The following is an 18,888-nucleotide window of genomic DNA, read 5'->3' as shown; positions in this document are numbered from 1 at the left end:
AAACCATAGCAAGCACCAGTTTAGCAATACAGATAACGTTCTGGAACAGGGTTGTTCATATTCATATTTAATAAAAGACTATGAACTAACAGTGTGCACAAGGTTGAAAGTGTGTTTATTTTAGTCTTAGTAAATCTTTGCTAGAATTTGCACAACCACTGTGAAAAGATTTTCCATGTCATAATCAGCATTGGGGACAGGAAGCACCTTTTTGTAAAATTACCTGGGACAAAAGGGTCTTAATCTATTAATATGGTTCCCTAAGTGTGATAGTAACAGAAATAAACTCTAATGCTTTCACTGCAGATTAGTCAGCCTGGATGAAGGGAGACAATCTCTTGGTTTAAATTAAGATACAAGGGTCAATAAACAAGCTGGCTGTGTCTACACTGGCACCCTTTTCTTTAAAAGGGATGCTAATGAGACACTTCAGAATTGCAAATTCCGCGGGGGATTTAAATATCCCCCGCGGCATTTGCATGAACATGGCTGCAGCTTTTTTCCGGCTCGGGGTTTTGCCGGAGAAAAGCGCCAGTCTAAACGGGATCTTGCGGAAAATAAGCCCTTTTCCGGAAGGTCCTTTATTCCTATTCCTTGAAAGTAGGAATAGGACACTCTTCTGAAGAAGGGGCCAGTCTAGACATAGCCAGAGGGTAAATATTGCAGAATGCATGGAAAAAGGAAGTGCAACAGGAGAAAGGCACCAGAACAGGAGAGACAGAGATGCACCAGGACATGATGGGCTTCTCTGGCAGCCAACTCAGCTGTTGCAGACTTTTGTGGATCTCCGGTTTCAACAATCCAGGGCCCTAATTCTACTGCTGTCTGTGGAGAACTGCAGCACAGAGCCTCCCAACTCCCTGTACCTGCATTCCTTAAGGCATGGATACCTATCCTTACCATTCCAAACCAGGAAAGGCATGGACAACCACAGATTCACCTACATGGACCTGTGAGCGCCTCAGTTGATGCATGTGTAGCTACAAAAAAACCTTTACTAAAGTTTACCTTTACTATTTACTGAGTTTCCTAAATTTCAGTTAAAGCCAAAGAATTTAAAGGGCTTTTTGCGTTTTTACAGCTAAAAAACAGGATAGGACTGATCCTAAATAGGATCAGTGCCGAACAGTGTAGTCATAACAACTGGAAAAGGTGTACCCCATTGTTAATAGGTACACTGTCAAGTGATAAACACACAGATAAACAGCAAACACTACACAATTCTGAAACAAGTCTGAAACTATGGCATGAGGTGGAGCATAGTGCACCAACACACACATTACTACAGCTCACTGCTCAAATGTTTTTTCAAAGCGTAAGTCACACAGCTTGTCTGATGTTCAAACTTAGCAGATAGCGCCACCTCCTCTCCTGAGGCAAGGTTTCTTGCTTTGTTTCATACATATTATGCAGGACTCAACAGGCAGCTATAACCATTGGGATATTTTTCACACTGAGATCCAATCTGGTGAGTAAACACCACTAGCATCTTTTCAATATATCAAAAACACATTCAACGCTCATTCTGCACCTGCTGACCCTGTAGCTGAATCTTTCTTTGATGTTATCAGGGTGGCACCATATACAGGTTCAAGGTTCACGTGTAGGTACAAAGAACCTTGTTTATTTACTAAGGTTCCTAAATTTTAGGCAAGATCCCCTAGGATCACTATTGATATTTCAATATTGCCAAAGATAATCTGTCAGTTGGAAAAGAACACTCTGGCTTGTAGCGTTCTTAACAGTATTACAGTAAAATCGTGAGTATAATGCACACCTACGTATAATGCGCACCCTACCTTTTCAATGTCAGAATCATGGAAAAAACTGAACTCCTATATATAATGCACACCTATATATCTACACTCCTGCCAACAGGTCCTCCAGCACCAAGCCCAGCCTCGCCCACTTCCTGGAGCTGGCCCCAGGCTGCCTGTGCACCACGCTGAGCTTGCGCCTGCCATGGGGACCCCCCGCCTCCCTGGACAGCTGCCCTCGCGCTGCGCCCAGCTTGCACCTGCTGCGGGGGCCTCCGGGTGCAGCTACCTCCTCCAAGAGCCTCTCCAAGTGGAGGCTCCACCAGACCTGCAGCCTGGACCCGGCCATCAGCAGCAGCTGCAGCCGAGAGTAGGGGGACGGCCCAACCAGGACACCCTGGGCCAGGGCAGTTTGCGGCTCCTCACCAGAGTGCTTCACAGCCTTCTCCATCCCGTGCCCTGCTGCACTTGGGGGGCGGCGTGCTCTGCGGCTCACTCTCCACTCCCAGCCTGCCATGGGGGCCCCCGGGCGGAGCAAGGGCATTGCAGCCTGGCGGCACTACCTGCTCCTCGCCTTGTCTGGGAGCCAAGATAAACTTTAAAAAATATCTGCTATGTATAATGCGCACCCCGACTTTGACCCAGAAAAAATAGGAAAAAAAGTGCGCATTTTTACGGTATGTCCTTAAAGTGTGAACACTATGCATGTTCCCTTACCAGCCAACACAGATGTAACTGAAGATCCCTCATGATTGATGAGCACTTACATAACCATTTAAAAGTAGCCTTTTCTGTTGAGGTACTCTGTAGCAATGTGATATGGAGCAAAAGTAAGGATGTGCCTCTCGTATATTGCTTCTCAGCATTTTGGGCATCCCATAGCTGTAAAACCACCCACATTGCTGAGATTCACATTTCTGCATAGCAGATTATTAATGGCCCTGTACACTTGCATGATAATGGTCACCAGAGATTTTCCTCCTCCACAATGAGGTTCCATTGACTGGTAGCAATTTGCCATAGCAAATTTTCATTGTATGACTGCCACTTGCTTCGCCACTGTCAAAGCAGCTCTCAATTTGTGGTCCCTGCATTCAATGGCTGTGGCAAGCTCAGCACACAGATATAGGAACGTGGCCTTATGCTTCCGAAAGTATTGCAGCCACTGTTCATCATCCTAAACCTACATTATGATGGGACCCCCCACCAGTAAATGCTCATTTCTTAGTCCCAGAAGTGGCACTCCACCATTTGCAGCTGCTTCACAAATGCCATCCAGAGCCTTGAATAGGCTCTTGCTATGTCCCTGGAGCAAACTGACAGCCAGCTGCTCTCGCAGTTCTGCAAATAACAGAACATTCTTCATGTTATGCTTGAAGTGCTCATCACAACACTGAAGAACAGTATAGGCTACATATTTCTGGCACAGATAGCACACAGTGTTACACACTCGCCCTGTGCGAGTTCATAAAAAATTGAAAATAGGAGCAAAAATTATGGGATCAATATATTATGAGATCGAAAGCACTGTAGTATAGAAAGCTGACACCTTGCTCCCAGTCACCCTTGCATGAGTCTTTTCTTTCCCAATATGCATTGACAAAACTACCCTTTCCCAATATGCATTGACAAAACTACCCAAAAGATGGGGATGCTTACAGAGTACACAAAGCCCATCAATATAACTCACACCTTCATTTGTCACCTGCAGATATCCACACAACTTTCCAAGAACTACAAATAAATCAACAAAAAACATCAAACATCATTCAGAAATCTAGGATTTCTGTTTAGTCAGCATGAAGCAATGGAAACACACATAAGCATGGCAGAGAACCTCATTTTTTGAGGGTTACAGGATCTTTCGAAATGGGGCATTTCTGTCTAACGATCCCTGTCTTGACTGCATTTTTTTTTTCCGAAAAGCAGCTTTTTGAAAAAAAAAAGCCCCAGCCGCCATTATGTAAATGAAGCACAGGAAATTCAAATCCCCACTTCATTTACAATTTTGATATGTCTAATTTATATCCGTTTATCGAAAAAGGGATGTAGTTTAGAATTACCCCAGGGTTCTAGATGTGGCACGCAAGCCATTTTGTTTACCATTGCCCATGCACAAGACTGTAAATCTCTGCTGGTTTCCGTCCATGTAGCTTACCACCTACGACTATTACTAAAGTAACACACTTGTAAAGCAAGAGCACTTTGACTGTGAACTATGCCCTCCCTCTGCATCCCATCAAAGCGCTGCTACAGTTCAACAGGCACACCTTGCAAATTTGAGATATGTAAGCAGAGTTAGCAAAACTACCCTATTCCAGGAGACAGTCTTGGTTACGACAATCTTGCGGCCTGCTGAGATGAAAGAGGGCCACTCATGTGGCCCATTCGCTACCCTACGTTGCCCATCACTTGTTCAGAATATCACCAGATTCACAGTCTGTTACTATCCAATTTTTAAGTTCTCAGCTATTTTCTGCTTTTTTAACACACAACTTCACAAATCATACCTGTGCAAAAACACAAGCTTACAGCTATAGGATGAACTTCTGTAGTCCAGCACTCTCTGGTCCAGCAACATCTGTGGTCCAGCATGATTTTAGTTAGCTTGGGTGTGGCCAAGTTTCCAATGGTCCCATAAAGTTTGTTTAGAGCCTCCTGTTCTGGATCTCAGTGTTTTGTGCTTTTATTTAGCACTAATTCACCCCTAATTATCTTCTAAGAGCCCAGTAAGCAATGGAAGTGCTGGTAATGCTGCTAGACAATATTGACCTCCCGTTATTTGGCAAATTCTCTGGTTTGGCAATGGTCAGGCCTGGAGTAGGGATGTGAATGTGTACTCATGTACATGGTTAACTGATGAGCTTGGGCTCATTGATTAACCCTCCTGGTTACACACAGTCCTCACCTCTGGCTGCCTCCCAGAGGCAGCAGTGCGAGGGGAGGAGGCTCTGTGGGACTCAGCAGTATGGCAGGAAGGGAGTTTTGCGGCTGTAAGATGGCTTGTTTACATTGAGTAACTGCAGGCATGGCAGCCCGTAGCTCCCAGTGGCTGCAGTTCACCATTCCCAGGCTATGGACACTCAAGATAAACAAATAAGGAAGCACTCTGCCACCCTATGCTGCTGCCTCTCTATCAGAGGCAGCAGCATGGAGCGGCAAGGGAGGCTGATCCATGAGGAGAGCCAGTTTAAAAACCAGCCAGTTAAAAAACTTGCTCAAAACCCCAATGGTCAGGGGCTGCTGCCGTAGAGCAGCCTCTTTGTGGCAGACCCAGAGTAACCATGGACAGAAGCTGCTCCATGAGATGTGGAACAGCCTCTGTCCACGGAAACTCGGATTCCCCATGGACAGAGGCTGATTTGGGGAGCTGGTACGGGGGGGGAACCAGGTTTAAGCCAGCTCCCCCCAGCACTGGCTTCTGCCTACTCCCTTCCCCCCACTCCCATAGGGGGCAGCAAGAGAGGAGCAAACGGGTCCATGGAGCTGGCTCCCTGTGCGTATGGCCTCCAGTGTACCCCTCTCACCTTGTGCTGCTGCCTCTGATACAGGGGAAGGAATGCGTGTAGTCGACAAGATTAACCAATAAGATCAGACTTATTGGTTAATCGTGAATTTGTGTACATGCTGACATCCCTAGTACAAAGGCATTGAAAGACACAAAATCCCCACCCTGAAAAGCTCACAGTTAAACATATTTAGGGTAGGGACCAAATGTTTATACGACATCTAGAATAATGGGACCTAAAAATGCTATGGCAACTATTCAATATTAAGTAATGCAAAGGCTATGGAAGACTATATTAATGACACAAGGCTTTAGGGAGAAAACAAATGAAGGCAGGAGAAAATGATGAGTCTCAAAGTTTGTAAAGAATGCAAAAAACCACAATCATAAAACCAAATATGATTAATAAAACTGAAAGCAACGGAAACATGCAAGTGAAGGAAATCAAGTTTATCTGAGTTTACTACAATACTTACTTAGTGCATGATACATAGGTTTATGCTTCCCCTGAAGTCTGATTACACTCACGGCTGCAAGTTTTCCAGGTGGCTGCAGCTTCCCATCTATGAGATACCAGGCTCTGGCAAAAGTAGCCCATTGCTAGAGAAGATTAACCACAACTTTGTCAATGCAGCAAAATAAATATAACTCAACAAAACCACACTGTTAGATATTTGAGAGAAAATACATTAGGTACTTTAATGATATCTTAACATCCTAAGCCTGTAAGTATTTACACACTTATCTTGCAGTCACTTAGACATCATATACTGCAAACATTTATGCAGAATCTTAATTTCACTGCTGTGCAAAGGGAAGTGCCTGAGTGTTGGCAGAATCCTGATGTAAGTGTTTGTAAGATTAAAGCCTGTTTGATCCTTTCTTTCTGTTGTACAGGATGGACTTCCCTCGTCTACCTAACAAGTCCCAAATGAGGGAATTTGCTCGAGCAGGGAAGGTCCTCGTCACCCACCCCCAGCCTACTGTCCCTTCTTGCTGCTAGTTCTCCTTCTGCCCCTCTGCTCCAGCTGGAAGATTCCTGTACAGCCAGCCGGTCCTCACCTGCCATCAGATTTCTGGCCCTGACAGGGCTTCTGGCCATGGGGCTCTCTGGTCCAGGAACATCTGTGGTCTTGATGGACCACAAAGTCCTGGTTAGACAGGCACAACCTATACCCGCCTTATTGAGTGCAGCCCTACAAAATAAGCTGCTGCATGTGGTGCACTCATCTCTCCAGGCCAGGAGAGTAACTATAGCAACGCATGGAAGCTTTGCCTGGGGGTGGGGGGAACGGACTGCTAGGGAAGTGCAGAGCCCCCAGGACTTAGGCCAGCACGACGCAGGCAGCTCTCACGCCCTAGGCCGCGGCCCACACGCCTGCGGGGAGAAAGGCCCCGCGGCCAGTGAAGGGCGCAGCCCGCGCTCCCTCGCCCCCTTTCCCGCCCGCGACGAGAGGAGCCGCCTGAGGCAGCCGCTGGGCTCCCGCTCCGCCGCGCAGCGAGCACCCTGCGGGGGGGGGCCGCTCACCTGGGCCGCCTTGGTGTAGCTGGCCATGGCGGCGCGGCGCTCCGGCGGCGCGGGGGAGCGGGTTGGCTGCCGGACCCGGCGGCGGGAAGCGGAAGCGGGCGGGAGGCGGCGCCACTGGCCGCCGAGCGTCCCGGGAAGAGGCGCCCGGGCGCGGCCATGGACCGGTACCTGCTGTTCGTGAGCTGGGAGGAGCGGAGAGCCCGGCGCCCCGGCGGCGCTGAGCGCGGAGCAGGTGCCGGCGAGCGGGTATCGGGGGGCAGAGACACCCCGGGGCCGCCTGGCTTGGGGGCGCGCCGAGCCGGGGCAGCGGGGCGCCGAGTGGCCACCCGCCCGGTGCCAGGCGCCGCTCGGAGCACGGCGACTCCTGCAGACACAGCCCGAGCGGTGTCTGGCGCGGGGGAGCCGGTGCGGTGGGGAAGTGCCCCCTGCCGCTAGGGGATGCAGGGAGACGGGGGACAATTAGCCGGGGGTGATTAGGCACTTCGGTGCTGGATGGGTCCTGGCTCGGGATGTTAAAGACTAGTCACGTTCCCATGACCAAACGCTTATGGATAGGATCGTCAACAGGATAGTCCACTACTCCATTCCCCCCTCCCGCTGCCTTTATAGAGGCACCAAGAGGGGCTGGGAAAAGGGAGGTACTTCGAGTGGTAGCACCCCATTGACCCCGGGCTCAGTGTGGCGCTGCCACTTTGCAATGCCAAGCGGAGCCTGGGAGCAGCTGGGCACTCTTCTGGCTCCACAGAGTATTTCAAAGCAGCAGCACCGCTCGGAGCCCCGGATTAGCTGGGGACTCCCCAACTGACCCCAGGCTCTGTGCAGCATGCCAGCTTTGAAATGTACAAGATGACATTTCACTGGGGACACGGGGGTTCTTGTGCATTTCAAAGAGGAAGCTCAGCATGGAGCCTAGGGCCAGCGGGCCTACCCGCTTGCCCTGGGCTGTGCACAGCGTTCTGACTTTGAAATGCACAAGAGTGCCCTCGGGGCTCTTGTACGCGGAAGTGCCTATCGAGTAGCCAATGGAAATTCCATTGACTGCTCAACTAGTAAAGTAATCTCTAGTTAACATCCCTAGTCCTGACACTACTTCCTATAGCGGTCACCCTTCGCTGTGTTGGTTTTCTAGCTGTGGTTCAAGAGCAGCAGTTCTTAAGCTGTAGGTCATAACCACCTGTGAAAGGGGGCGCCAGGGTTGGCTTAGACCAGGGGTGTCCAAACTTTTTTCAAAGAGGGCCAGATTTGATGAAGTGAACATGCGTGAGGGCCGACCATTTTGCCTGACATTCTTTGAACCATTAAAATTAAATGCAAATTAACTATTTTATGCAAAGTTTATTGCAAACGGCAAACGACATAACACCAACTATACATGTTGTGTCCAAATATATTTATAACTGATTTAGACCAACTGACATTAACTGAGATTTTACAATGTATTCATCTCAATTGAAAAAAAAACTTGCCTACACTAATGTGAAGGGTGAAACTGAGATCTGGACTGCAGTACATAGGCTAGGTCTGGTTCAAAGGCAGTGGTTTTGATGCGCAAAATGTCACGCAGGTGAGAGTCACTTAGTCTTGTCCTCACGCGGTTCTTGTTAAAGTTCATAGCAGAGAATGTCTTCTCACACATATATGTTGAGCCAAACAAGCTCAGCATTTTCTTAGCCAATGTTCGAATCTCTTGAAACCGGCTCTTATCCAGTTGGCGGTAAAAGTTCACAAGAGAGAGCTGTTGGTGACGACTGCGTAACTCGCTGTCACAATGCAGCTCAATGAGCTCGAGCTGCAGCTGATCTGGAGCATCCTCGGGGTCAACAGAGAATGGAGAGGAGAAAAGGCTGATCTCCTTTTCAATAGCTGCAAAGTCCTGAAAGCGCCGTTTAAACTCCCCAGCCAGAGATGCAATGTCTGCTGCATACCTGCTCGTTTGCGCACTGATATTGTCCTGTGGAAAACTGTTCATTATTTCCTGCAACGCTGAAAAATGTATGGTATTGGGCTGTGTTTGTGACAACTGCCTTATGAAAAGTTGCAGCTTTGTCCCAAAGGCTTTGAGGTGTGAATAAAGCTGGTTCACCGCTGCATCTTTCCCCTGAAGACTCGTGTTCAGTACATTCAGATGCTTTGTTATGTCAACTAGAAACCCCAAATCAGCCAGCCAAATAGGATCAGATAGTTCTCGCATTGGTTGTCCCTTTGTTTCCAAGAATTCTCTGATTTCCTTTCTGAGAGAGTAGAAACTCTGCAGTGCAGACCCCCGACTGAGCCATCTTACATCGTTGTGATATAAAACATCTTCGTATTCAGCCTGGATGTCCAGTAGAAACTGTTTAAACTGGCGGTGGCACAGGGCTTTAGAGCGAATAAAATTAATAGTCTTTAGCACCGGTTTCATACCATGATCATATTTGAGATGTTTAGCACAGAGAACTTGTTGATGAATGATACAATGGAGTTTAATAGCTTTGCCTCCTTCTTCGATCACCTTGTTACAGATTAGGGTTGATAATCCACTTTGTTCACCAACCATGGCAGGTGCCCCATCAGTAATAATCCCAGTAACTTTGTTCCAAGGCAGTTTCATGTCATCTGTGGCGGAACTAACAGAAACAAATAAATCTTTTCCTCTTGTTTGGTCCGTAAGGCTCTGGAGGTCAAGTAGCTCTTCAGTCACATTCATTTCATCGTCCACCCCTCTCATAAAAATCAGCAACTGAGCTGTGTCAGATAGGTCCGTGCTTTCATCACAGGCTATTGAAAAGAAGTCAAAATCCACTCCTTTGGATGTCAACTGTCTCTTAATATCTGATGAAATCTCTTCAATTCTCCATGCTACAGTGTTACGAGCCAGGCAAATGTTGGCAAACTCTTGCTTCTTCTCGGGACAGATATTCTCAACCATTTTCATAACGCATTCTTTGATAAAGTCACCCTCAGCAAAAGATTTGCAATTTTTAGCAATTAACGTTGCCACCTCATAGCTCGCCCTTGTGGCATTTTCATTTGACTCACGGGCTCTTATGAAAAATTTCTGTTGTGACATTAAAACAGCTTCAAGTTCCTTCAACTTTTCACTGCGGTCGTGCCCTGTAAGCTTGTCGTATGTGCTATGTCTCGACTGGTAGTGTCTCTTGACATTAAATTCCTTATAAACAGCCACAGTCTCTTGGCATATCAGACAAACACAGTGATTCTCTATTTCAGTGAAGAAATATTCCACTTTCCACCTGTCCTGGAAGTGGCGGCCCTCACTGTCAACTTTCCTTCTCTTATTTACAGTCGCCATTTTTTTAAATTGACCAGAAGGGGAAGGGATCATGTGAGCGCAGTGCCAGAGGTTTAATACACTGCCCAAGTAATACACTGCACTAATACACTGCCCAACAAGAATTCTCTTGCCTTTGTGGCTGTTTGTGGCGAAGTCTCTAATGATGAGCTCCATGTGCCTGAGCCCGTTTGTGGCGAAGTCTCTAATGTTCGCAGCTCCACGTGCCTGAGCCTGCCAGGAAGCTGACAGTGCGCAGGGCCAATCACAGATACTGAGATTGAGCAGCTGCGGAGTCCGTCCCTGATCTCAGCAGCTGCGGAGTCCGTCCCTGCACTCTCAGCCCCAAGGTAGGGGGCTTGCAGGGTCAGAGGCGGGTGGAGAGCGCAGGGCACGCTGGCCTCACGGCGGCCCGGGGGCAGGGCGAACCCGTAGCCAAGCGGGGGAGCGGGGCTGCGGACGTGCCCTACATGGAGGACTTTAGGACCTCTACGGCCACCATGGCCGGCGGCGGCGCGGCCGGAAGCGGCGCCAGTCAGAGGAGCGCCGGGGAGCCAGGAGAGGGGGAGGCAGCGGGGGCTGTCCCTGCACTCTCAGCCCCAAAGCGGAGTGCAGGGGCAGGGTTTGGGACCGCGGCGGCGGCCCGAAGCGGCGCGCTGAGCGCGCCAGTTAAAAAAAGCACTGGGGAGCCGGGAGAAGCGGGGGGCCGTATTAAATCCGACCGCGGGCCGCATTTGGCCCGCGGGCCGGACTTTGGACATGCCTGGCTTAGACTGTCTGGAGCTGAAACTACCACAACCCAGGATTGAAGCCAAAGCCCAAGGGAACTGGGTCATAGCACTTAGTTCAAGGCCTGAAGCCCTTGAACTTCAGCTTTTGCCCTCATGCCAAGAGTGGTGGGGTTTGAGCTTTGCCCTTCCCTTCCCCCCCCCCCCATTCGTCTCCCCCATGCAAGGGGCAGCGCGGCTTCGGCGGGCTCAGGCGCGTCCTCGATTCTGGGGTTGTGAAATAATTTTTGTTGTCAGAAGGGGGTTGCGGTGCACTAAAATTGGAGAAGTCCTGCTCTAGACTTTTCTGTGTGTTTTTTTTTTCCCCCTCCCCCCCGGTGAGGTGTGCATTTCTGGCAGGAGTCCCAGGTTTTAGGTGGACTGTGTGGATCGGTGATCACAAATGCTTTTTTGTAGGTGCCTTATGCACTCATGCCACTCGGAGGACTCTGAAAGAGATTGGTTTGAGCCAGGCGATGGCAACCTTTCAAAGAAGAGCCATTTTTGTTGTTTTTGACCAAAATATTTTGACAGCTGCATCACACTTAAAGCTCTGGGCTGGTGCATGGGTTGGGGATGATGGGTGTGAGCTTTAGGAGGGAGTTTGAGTGGATGAGGGGCCTCTGAGCTCGGAGAGGGGTTTTGGGTGGAGGCAGGCCTGTGAAGTGCAGACTCTGTCCAGGAGGTGCTTACCACAGGCTACTCCCGGCCAGCCACGCAGGCGGGCCTTTCATAGAGAATAAAAGAAATCTGCAAAATTGTAGTTTGAGCTGTTGACATTTGTGGTAGTTATGCACCATCACACCAGTGCATACTGACATACTCGTGATGGTGGTACACCATAGCACATCTGAAAAGATGGTCTTTTGTGACTTTTTAGCTTTTTGTGGTTTTGTTTTTTCATTCATTTATTAATTCATAGAGTCCAAGGCTAAATAGGACCATTGTAATCATCTAGTCCATTGGTACTCATACTTTTTGGCCCATGGTCCACCAGGATCAATGCAAACCTTTCCGTGTAACACCAGTTTTTAATGGAAACTTGCAGTTAATTTCACAATTACACCCAAACCATTTTACTAGTGTTGTAGCTAGGAAATATTAAATTATTAAACAGAATAAGTGCTTTAACTTTCTCATGTTAGTTTATCTAACTTCATTTTAAATACAATAAAATATTAATTTATGTCCAACACAAAAAGTTTCAATGTTTCCTTTATTTATGGCTAAGCTGGGCTATCTTTTTTGGATCAGTTGCCACTGATCCACAGAAAAATCAGTTGGGGACCACACGAGAGAAGCAAAAAAAAGCCCCTCCCAAAATGCCCACCCTCACTGGCCCCCAACTGAGACATCTCACTCTTCTGGCGTGTGAGCCCCACAGAGCAAGGGAGAGCGACAGGGAGGACTGAAGTTCAGAGCTTTCCATGGTCCAGATTTACTCTTTTGGAGTTCCAGGATTAGTAGATTTTGTGGACCCCCTCCTAGGCTCTAGGGTGGGGACAAAAGTGAGGGGTTCAGTGTGTGGGACAGGGCTGCTACTGAGTGGAATAGGGATGAGAGTACAGGATCGAGGTGGGGTGAAGATGTGAGCTCTGAGTGGGAGATAGAGTGTAGGAGTAGGGTGTCTGGCTGGGAAGGAGGGGACAATAGCAAGGGAAGGTGCAGTGTGTGGTCAGGAGGGAGGATGCAGGAGCAAGCTTGGGGAGGAGGATGTCTGATTGGGGGGAGGATGCAGGAGCAGGGTGTGTGTATGGTGTTTGGCTGTGGGGGAAGGTGCAGAAGCAGGGAGGATGGGCGTCCGGCTGGGAGGAAGGGTGCAGAAATAGGGTGGGGGTGGAGTATCACACCAGGGTGAAGGGTGCAGGATCAGGCTTGAGGTAGGGTGTCTGGCCGGGGAGAGGGTGCAGGAGCAACCTGGGGATGGGGTTTCTGACTGGGGGAGGGGACAAAAGGAGGTGCTTTCACACCCCACATCGCTCCCAGGTATTGTGTTACAAGCTCGGCCTCCTGATGCTCCCATTGGCTACAACTCTGGCCAGTGGGAGCAGCGGGTAAAGCCTCCAGGCAATGCGTCTGTGTGCTGCTCTTTCCCCAGCTGCGGGATGGAGGATGGGGAGCAGCAGCATGCATAACCTCTTCTGGCTCTGCACCTTTTTTTTTTTTTTTTTTTAAACAAAAAACAAACAAACACTGCTTTACACTAACTGGATCTGCTGGCCTAATTACAATTTTTCTGGCATTTCCTGTAGATCATTGAATTTCCAGTTGAAATTCAATATCTAACATAAAATTTTTAATTTCAAAAATATATAGTTCTTTAAACATAGGCTTTACTATAATTCCTGTAGAAGACTGTGCTGGTTTAACTAAATCAGTTTTAAAATATGACTAGCTGAATTAGTGCATACTTCTAGATCCATTGACTTACCTTTTACTATAGACAAGGCCTAAGTTTTAAGATTATAGGACTATGTTTTCAAGAAAGGAAGGAATTGTTTTTGTATTTTCTATTAATATAAACTTGTTTTTGCAGGCATAACTGCTGCAAATGTTTATAATCGTCTGAAAGAAAATTGTAGAACCTTTATAAATGAGGATGTAAACACGTTCCCAGGTAAATATATTGGCAAATAACAAAACAAGGCAAATGTTATTGAGATTGTTCTTTAACCAGAGCTTGAAAAATCATGTGCCGGGGGCAAATAGGAAGGTTTGTAAACGAATGTCATCATTTTCTTCAGAATCTGAGCTTTCATTAAAAAAAAAAATTCCACAATTTAAGTTTCTGCCATTATATTTATGAAGAAAATCTTCCAAAAGTGGAATAAGTATAACCAATGCAGATTTAGCCAGAAAAACCCTCCTAATAGCCACAGTGTCTGCTATAGTTTGTGGGTTATCCAAGCTGTGACAGGTGTTTTCGTTGCTGTTCAGACCAGGACCATAGTGACAAAAACTGACAAAAATTGTGTCATTTCCCCCTGCTGGCCTCATACTCCCTGTGGGGTTTCTTGTACGTTTCAAAAGGAAGCCCCGCAGGGAGTATAGGAGAAGCAGGAGACTCCTGGCCCCATGCTCCCTTCCAGGCTTCTGCTTTTGAAAAGCAGGATTGCAGCAGAAGCAGCATGAGCAGAGACTGCTTCAGTCCCTGCTCATTCTGTTTCCTGCAGTGCCTCTACTTCCCCTGCCCCTCACGAAGATGGTGCTGGGGGAAACCAGCTTTTAAGCTGGCTTCCACAGGCACCAGTTTCCGCTCTTCCTCTGTGCCCCCCCCCCCACTGCCTCTCTCTGATAGAGGCGGCAAGGGGGGGAAGCGACTAGTTGCATCACTAGTCGACTATGCGATAAGCTTATGCTGAGGCTTCAGTTGTGATGCCAAAAGAAAACTAATTCTTAGGCAATAGTGGCATATTAAGATGTACATGTTAAGTATGTTTTTCTACAAAACTAAAATGTAAATGTAGCATTCCAATTTAGGTAACTTTTATTGTCTACAGATTGACTGCCATTCAGTTTAAGCTGTCATAATTTGTAATTTGCATACTTGCATTACCTATGCTACGTAACAGCAATGTTGTGGGAACTGATACAAGGCAGTTGCCCCTATTACTAATTTGCCTCAACCAATCTAGAATGGAATCCCATTTACAATACAGACTGTACCTTAAACATATCTTAATGCTAAAGCCCCAGTATTCTGCACATACTACAAATTATGACAGTGTTTGTTAGCGTGTTGGGTGTAACCAGGTTATAACCAAATTACATAACATGATTGTATTTGCAACATAGACAGGTGTTTAGATGACCAAAATAGAGCTTGCAGTGATAGAGGGCAAATTATTGCTGAAAGAAAGCATCTTTGTTTTTTAAATAATTCCTGTAGTTGCCTAGAAAGGTGCACAGGTTGGACTTCGCTATCTGGCACTCCTGGGACCTGAGTGATCCCAAACCAGGTAGTTTGCCAGATATGGAGAGGTCAACACCAGTGCCTCTGCTGTCGGCTTCCGGGCTCTTCTCTGGCTGCTGGCCCCACTCCCAAGCTTCTCTCCTGGCCACTGGCCCCGCTGGGTTCCCAGCTCCAGCATAGCTGCTAGCCTCTGGCCCCACTGCCACCAGCCCGGCTGGGCTCCTGGTCCTGGAAGGGCTGCAAGACTGTCAGGGCTCCCAGCTGCTGGCCCTCCTGCCGCCAGACTCCCGGCCACTGTGGCTCTCAGGTCCAGAAGCATCCAGGGTTCTGCTGGACCATGGATGTTGCCGGACCAGAGAGTCCCAGTTTAGAGAGGTTCAACCGTATATGACTGTGTAACTTAAATTCCTAACTGAAGCAGTAAATGAAGTCACAAGTAAAAATGTTAATTCAGAATCTTTGTAAAAAGGAAATAAAATTGAAATAGGCAGAATTGCTTTTGATGTTTGAACATTTGTTTTATTGTTCTGTAGCATGTTCAGTAGCTGGTGTTCCAGGTATGAGGAAATGGTATTTTGCAAATCAAGTCATAAATGATTTTTATCAGGTAAGAATAAAAACAGTTCCGTAACTCTTCACTTAACTGTGCAAATTTTGATTGATATAAATCAGCACTTTGACTAATACATTACTTTTGCTTTATTAGTTTTGTAGCTCGGACTGGGAAGAGATCAATTTTGAGGTGAAGAAAAATGAAAGTGAAAACTGTCTTCAGACCAGTATAAAAGAATGCCTGGATGCTATTCAGAGTTTTGAGGAGGAAGATAGTAGCAGCAGAGAGTCATTGTCCCTGATTGAGTATGCTTATTACATTTTTATTGAAACATCTAGTGATTCAGATATGATACAGAACAAAGGAACCAAGAGAACTAATTAGTTCTTTTGATGATAGTTTGTTTCTATTTTAATTAATCAGTAACCCCCCAAAAAACCTTTGAATTCAAAATTCAATGTAATTTTACAACTCATTACTTTAAAACATCTTAGTTGTTGTTTTATTATTCTGTACAAATAATCTTCTTAACCACTGATTTTTGTGTGTAAAATGAAACATTCTGTTGCAAAAATGCAGGCTATAATATTTTCATGGAAACCTTGTCTGGGTTTGGAAACATCATGCATATTGTCTAGCTAGAGACTGGCCCTTCTATTTAGTGCTTAGGCCTGTCTGCACTTACTGGGAAATCAGTGCAGGATCTCTCGGGGTCAATTTAGCAATCAACCTCTGCTCAATTACTGCACTGTCTCCACTACAGAGGGTCAATGGGAAAAACTCTCCCCTCTGTAGTGGAGACACCACAGAAATTCAAACTAAGGTACGTCAACTCCAGCTACCCTAGTAACATAGTTGGAGTTGCATCCATTAGTTTGACATTGCCCCCTAATGTATACCTGGTCTCAGATATCTGACATCACGATATTTTAAGGGGTGTTCTTAAGTTTTATATGTTTTTTTGTGAATATCTAGTGAATAAATTCTTGTTCATTAGTTATAGCAGCTGACTTAATTAAAATGTCGAGACAGGCCTGAAATATGTGGTTCCCTTTTTGTTTTCAAGATCTTTGAACCAGTCAGTTAAACATCAGTTTTGGCAATTGATTTTTGTTCTGTGCTTTTTAAGAACTTCATAGTATCACAAATGAATGTATTTATCTTGCTAATCTCTTGTTTTACTTCTAGCTGTTCAGTGACTAGAATACCTAGTACTGTGCCTGTCTTGAATGACGTTTGTATTCACAGTTAACATTTAGCGTGACATGCTCCAGGATTTTCAAGGAGCCTAGGCAGTTAGGTGCTCAAATCTCCTTACAATGTAGTAGGAATTGGGTGTCTAATATAGCTGGTCAAAATATCAATATCAAACAAAACAGAAATTCCTTTTTCTAGTTAGTGCTCATGTCTAATTACCGTACGTCCTTTTGATAGTTCCAAGTATAGTATGTAATCTGTTATAATTCTGTTTAGTCTTTAACTTCTTTTTACGCAATCATTTTAAGATAAAGTAAATTTATGGAGAGAAAGGCAAGCAGAAAAATAAGTAAAACAAGGTTAAATTTATGTTGAAAACTCAAAAATCTATAATATGTGCTAATGAATTATGGGGAAAAAATTGTCAGTAGAAGAGCTAGTCATTTTCTGAAATAATGGCATCTTATAAAATAGATAGCACCCTGTCTTCAAATATACTTTTAAAATGAGGCTTTTCATTTTTATATACTCACTTTTGTTATGCTGATAAAAATCTACAAAAGTTATTTCCAAGTAACACCAACTACAGGGTCTTTAGTATAGTATTTTTGACTTTGTCTACACTGCTACATTTTGGCAATGTTATTGCAGATATAACCCCTGAGCACTTGAGTAAGTACCTTAAAGAATGCCAACTACTTTATATGGTAAGAACCTGGGCTTCATGCTGCCATTTCCTCACTATCGAGATTTGTAATTTGTTCTTTGAACTTGAATTCAGAGAAGAACTTAAAGAAAAAAATCCCCAAACACTCCTGTTCCAGATAAAAAAGTAAAATATAGGTTAGTGAAGAAATAGCAGCATGGTTGTTAACATACAGAGTAGCTGGCATTCTAAAGATATTAGGGAAGTTTTAACCTTACAGGGAACCAACTGGCCACGCTTTTCTTCTGGCTGTTTAAATCTACAGTTTTGACGTTTAAAAATTAGGCTTTCATATAGTGAAGGTAAAAATGGTATATACAGTAGACTTCCGATAATCCGGCACCTTTTGGACCTAGGTGGTGCTGGATTATGAGATTTGCCGGAGAATCGGGAGGTCCGGTACAGCTGCATGGCTTAACAGCTGGCCAGAACACAATCTCCCTCCCTCTCCCCTCCCCTTTCCTTTTCCAGTCTCCTCTGTGCTGTAACCTGATCCTCCTCCACGCTCTTCTCCATACTGTAACGGGATCCCATTCCCCCTCCTTCTTCCTCCCCAACCTTATGCTCTGTCTGGTTACAGCCAGCACATGTCCCACCCCCTCCTCCTCCCCCCAATCTTATGCTCTGTCTGGTTACAGCCAGCACGTGTGCTGAGCAGCAGGCTTTTTAATCAGCTGGTCAGGAGTGCTTGGCATTTTGATGCCGGAGTATCGGGAGTGCCGAACAGTTGGATGCCGGACTGTCAGAGTTTTACTGTAGTCTTATTGTCACTCATACCAAGATGAAGCATGTATTGCGTGTTTCTTTTAGAAAATATCATTACACATGTAAATGCAGTAGACACTTTTGCAATCGATAAATCTGTAGAGCTGAAACATAAGTATTCATATTAAATGTAGGTAGTAAAATATGTAGAATGGACAGTTATCCATGACTGTAAATATATGGATAACTACAGTACCAGGCAGCAGAATATTGTAAAGAGCTGTAAATGAAGCTGAAAATTTTAGCTTTGGCTACTCACTTTGAGGGGTAGCATAAACTAGTGGACAGATCTCAGAGTGGGGAGCCAGATACTCTTGAATTTAATCCCAGACCTACCAAGACACTGTGGCCTTGGAGAAGTCACGTAACCTATCTGCTTTTTTTCCCCTGAATGTAAAATGGAAAAGCAGTGAGACCTTGTAGGGTTTATATGCTGATTGTTTAGTGCTTTCAAGATGTAGTGTACTTCCATAAAATACTAAATATTGTTACCGGTAATTTAGTTCTGGATAATTTTGTATATACATTTATTTAAATCCAGTAACCCTCTTTAATTTCAGTGTCTATGAAGAATCTGCAGAAAGTCTGCATCAGTTGACGGACAAGCTCCCTGCTCCTGGTAATTTCACAGAAAGGCTTGTGTTTATCTTCAAGGACTCAGTTCTGAGGGCTTTCAGTCTGATGACAGACAGACAGAAGTTAAAGGAAGGAGAGAAACAATTGGGGAATTTTTAAATGTTAGCTAGGTTCACTAGAGGTGGGATTGCAGAAGTGGGTTCCTGAAGGATGTAAACGTGGGCAGGGTATTTACCTTGTGAATAAGCTAAGTTGCAGCCTGGTTGTGTTAGACAGTGGAGAAGAAGTCAAAAATATCCTGTAAATGAGTGGTTCTCAAACTCCCGTGGTCCACCTGGCTTAATGGC

At 45.8% G+C, this 18,888-nt stretch overlaps 2 protein-coding genes across 3 annotated transcripts in view; one reads left to right on the top strand and one right to left on the bottom strand.

Moving 5' to 3' along the window:
- MRPL13 (mitochondrial ribosomal protein L13) overlaps nucleotides 1-6,925 on the bottom strand; it is a 46,070-nt gene extending 39,145 nt beyond the window's left edge. For both annotated transcript variants that reach the window (XM_075920178.1, XM_075920179.1), the window contains exons 1-2: nucleotides 6,794-6,925; nucleotides 5,742-5,865 (exon numbers count right to left, since the gene is read on the bottom strand). In XM_075920178.1, coding sequence (XP_075776293.1) covers nucleotides 5,742-5,865; nucleotides 6,794-6,820 — 151 coding nt within the window. In that variant the 5' untranslated portion in view covers nucleotides 6,821-6,925. The remainder of the gene's footprint in view (nucleotides 1-5,741; nucleotides 5,866-6,793) is intronic.
- Nucleotides 6,869-18,888, top strand: part of MTBP (MDM2 binding protein) — a 58,238-nt gene continuing 46,218 nt past the window's right edge. Inside the window, exons 1-5 of the mRNA XM_075920177.1 lie at nucleotides 6,869-7,025; nucleotides 13,368-13,448; nucleotides 15,278-15,351; nucleotides 15,451-15,602; nucleotides 18,526-18,584. Of these exons, the coding sequence (XP_075776292.1) occupies nucleotides 6,950-7,025; nucleotides 13,368-13,448; nucleotides 15,278-15,351; nucleotides 15,451-15,602; nucleotides 18,526-18,584 (442 nt within the window). The 5' untranslated portion in view covers nucleotides 6,869-6,949. The remainder of the gene's footprint in view (nucleotides 7,026-13,367; nucleotides 13,449-15,277; nucleotides 15,352-15,450; nucleotides 15,603-18,525; nucleotides 18,585-18,888) is intronic.

This window comes from Pelodiscus sinensis, chromosome 2 (assembly GCF_049634645.1).
Source record: "Pelodiscus sinensis isolate JC-2024 chromosome 2, ASM4963464v1, whole genome shotgun sequence".
NCBI classification, from domain to species: domain Eukaryota; kingdom Metazoa; phylum Chordata; order Testudines; family Trionychidae; genus Pelodiscus; species Pelodiscus sinensis.
This window is presented reverse-complemented; position numbering and strand designations above follow the sequence as displayed.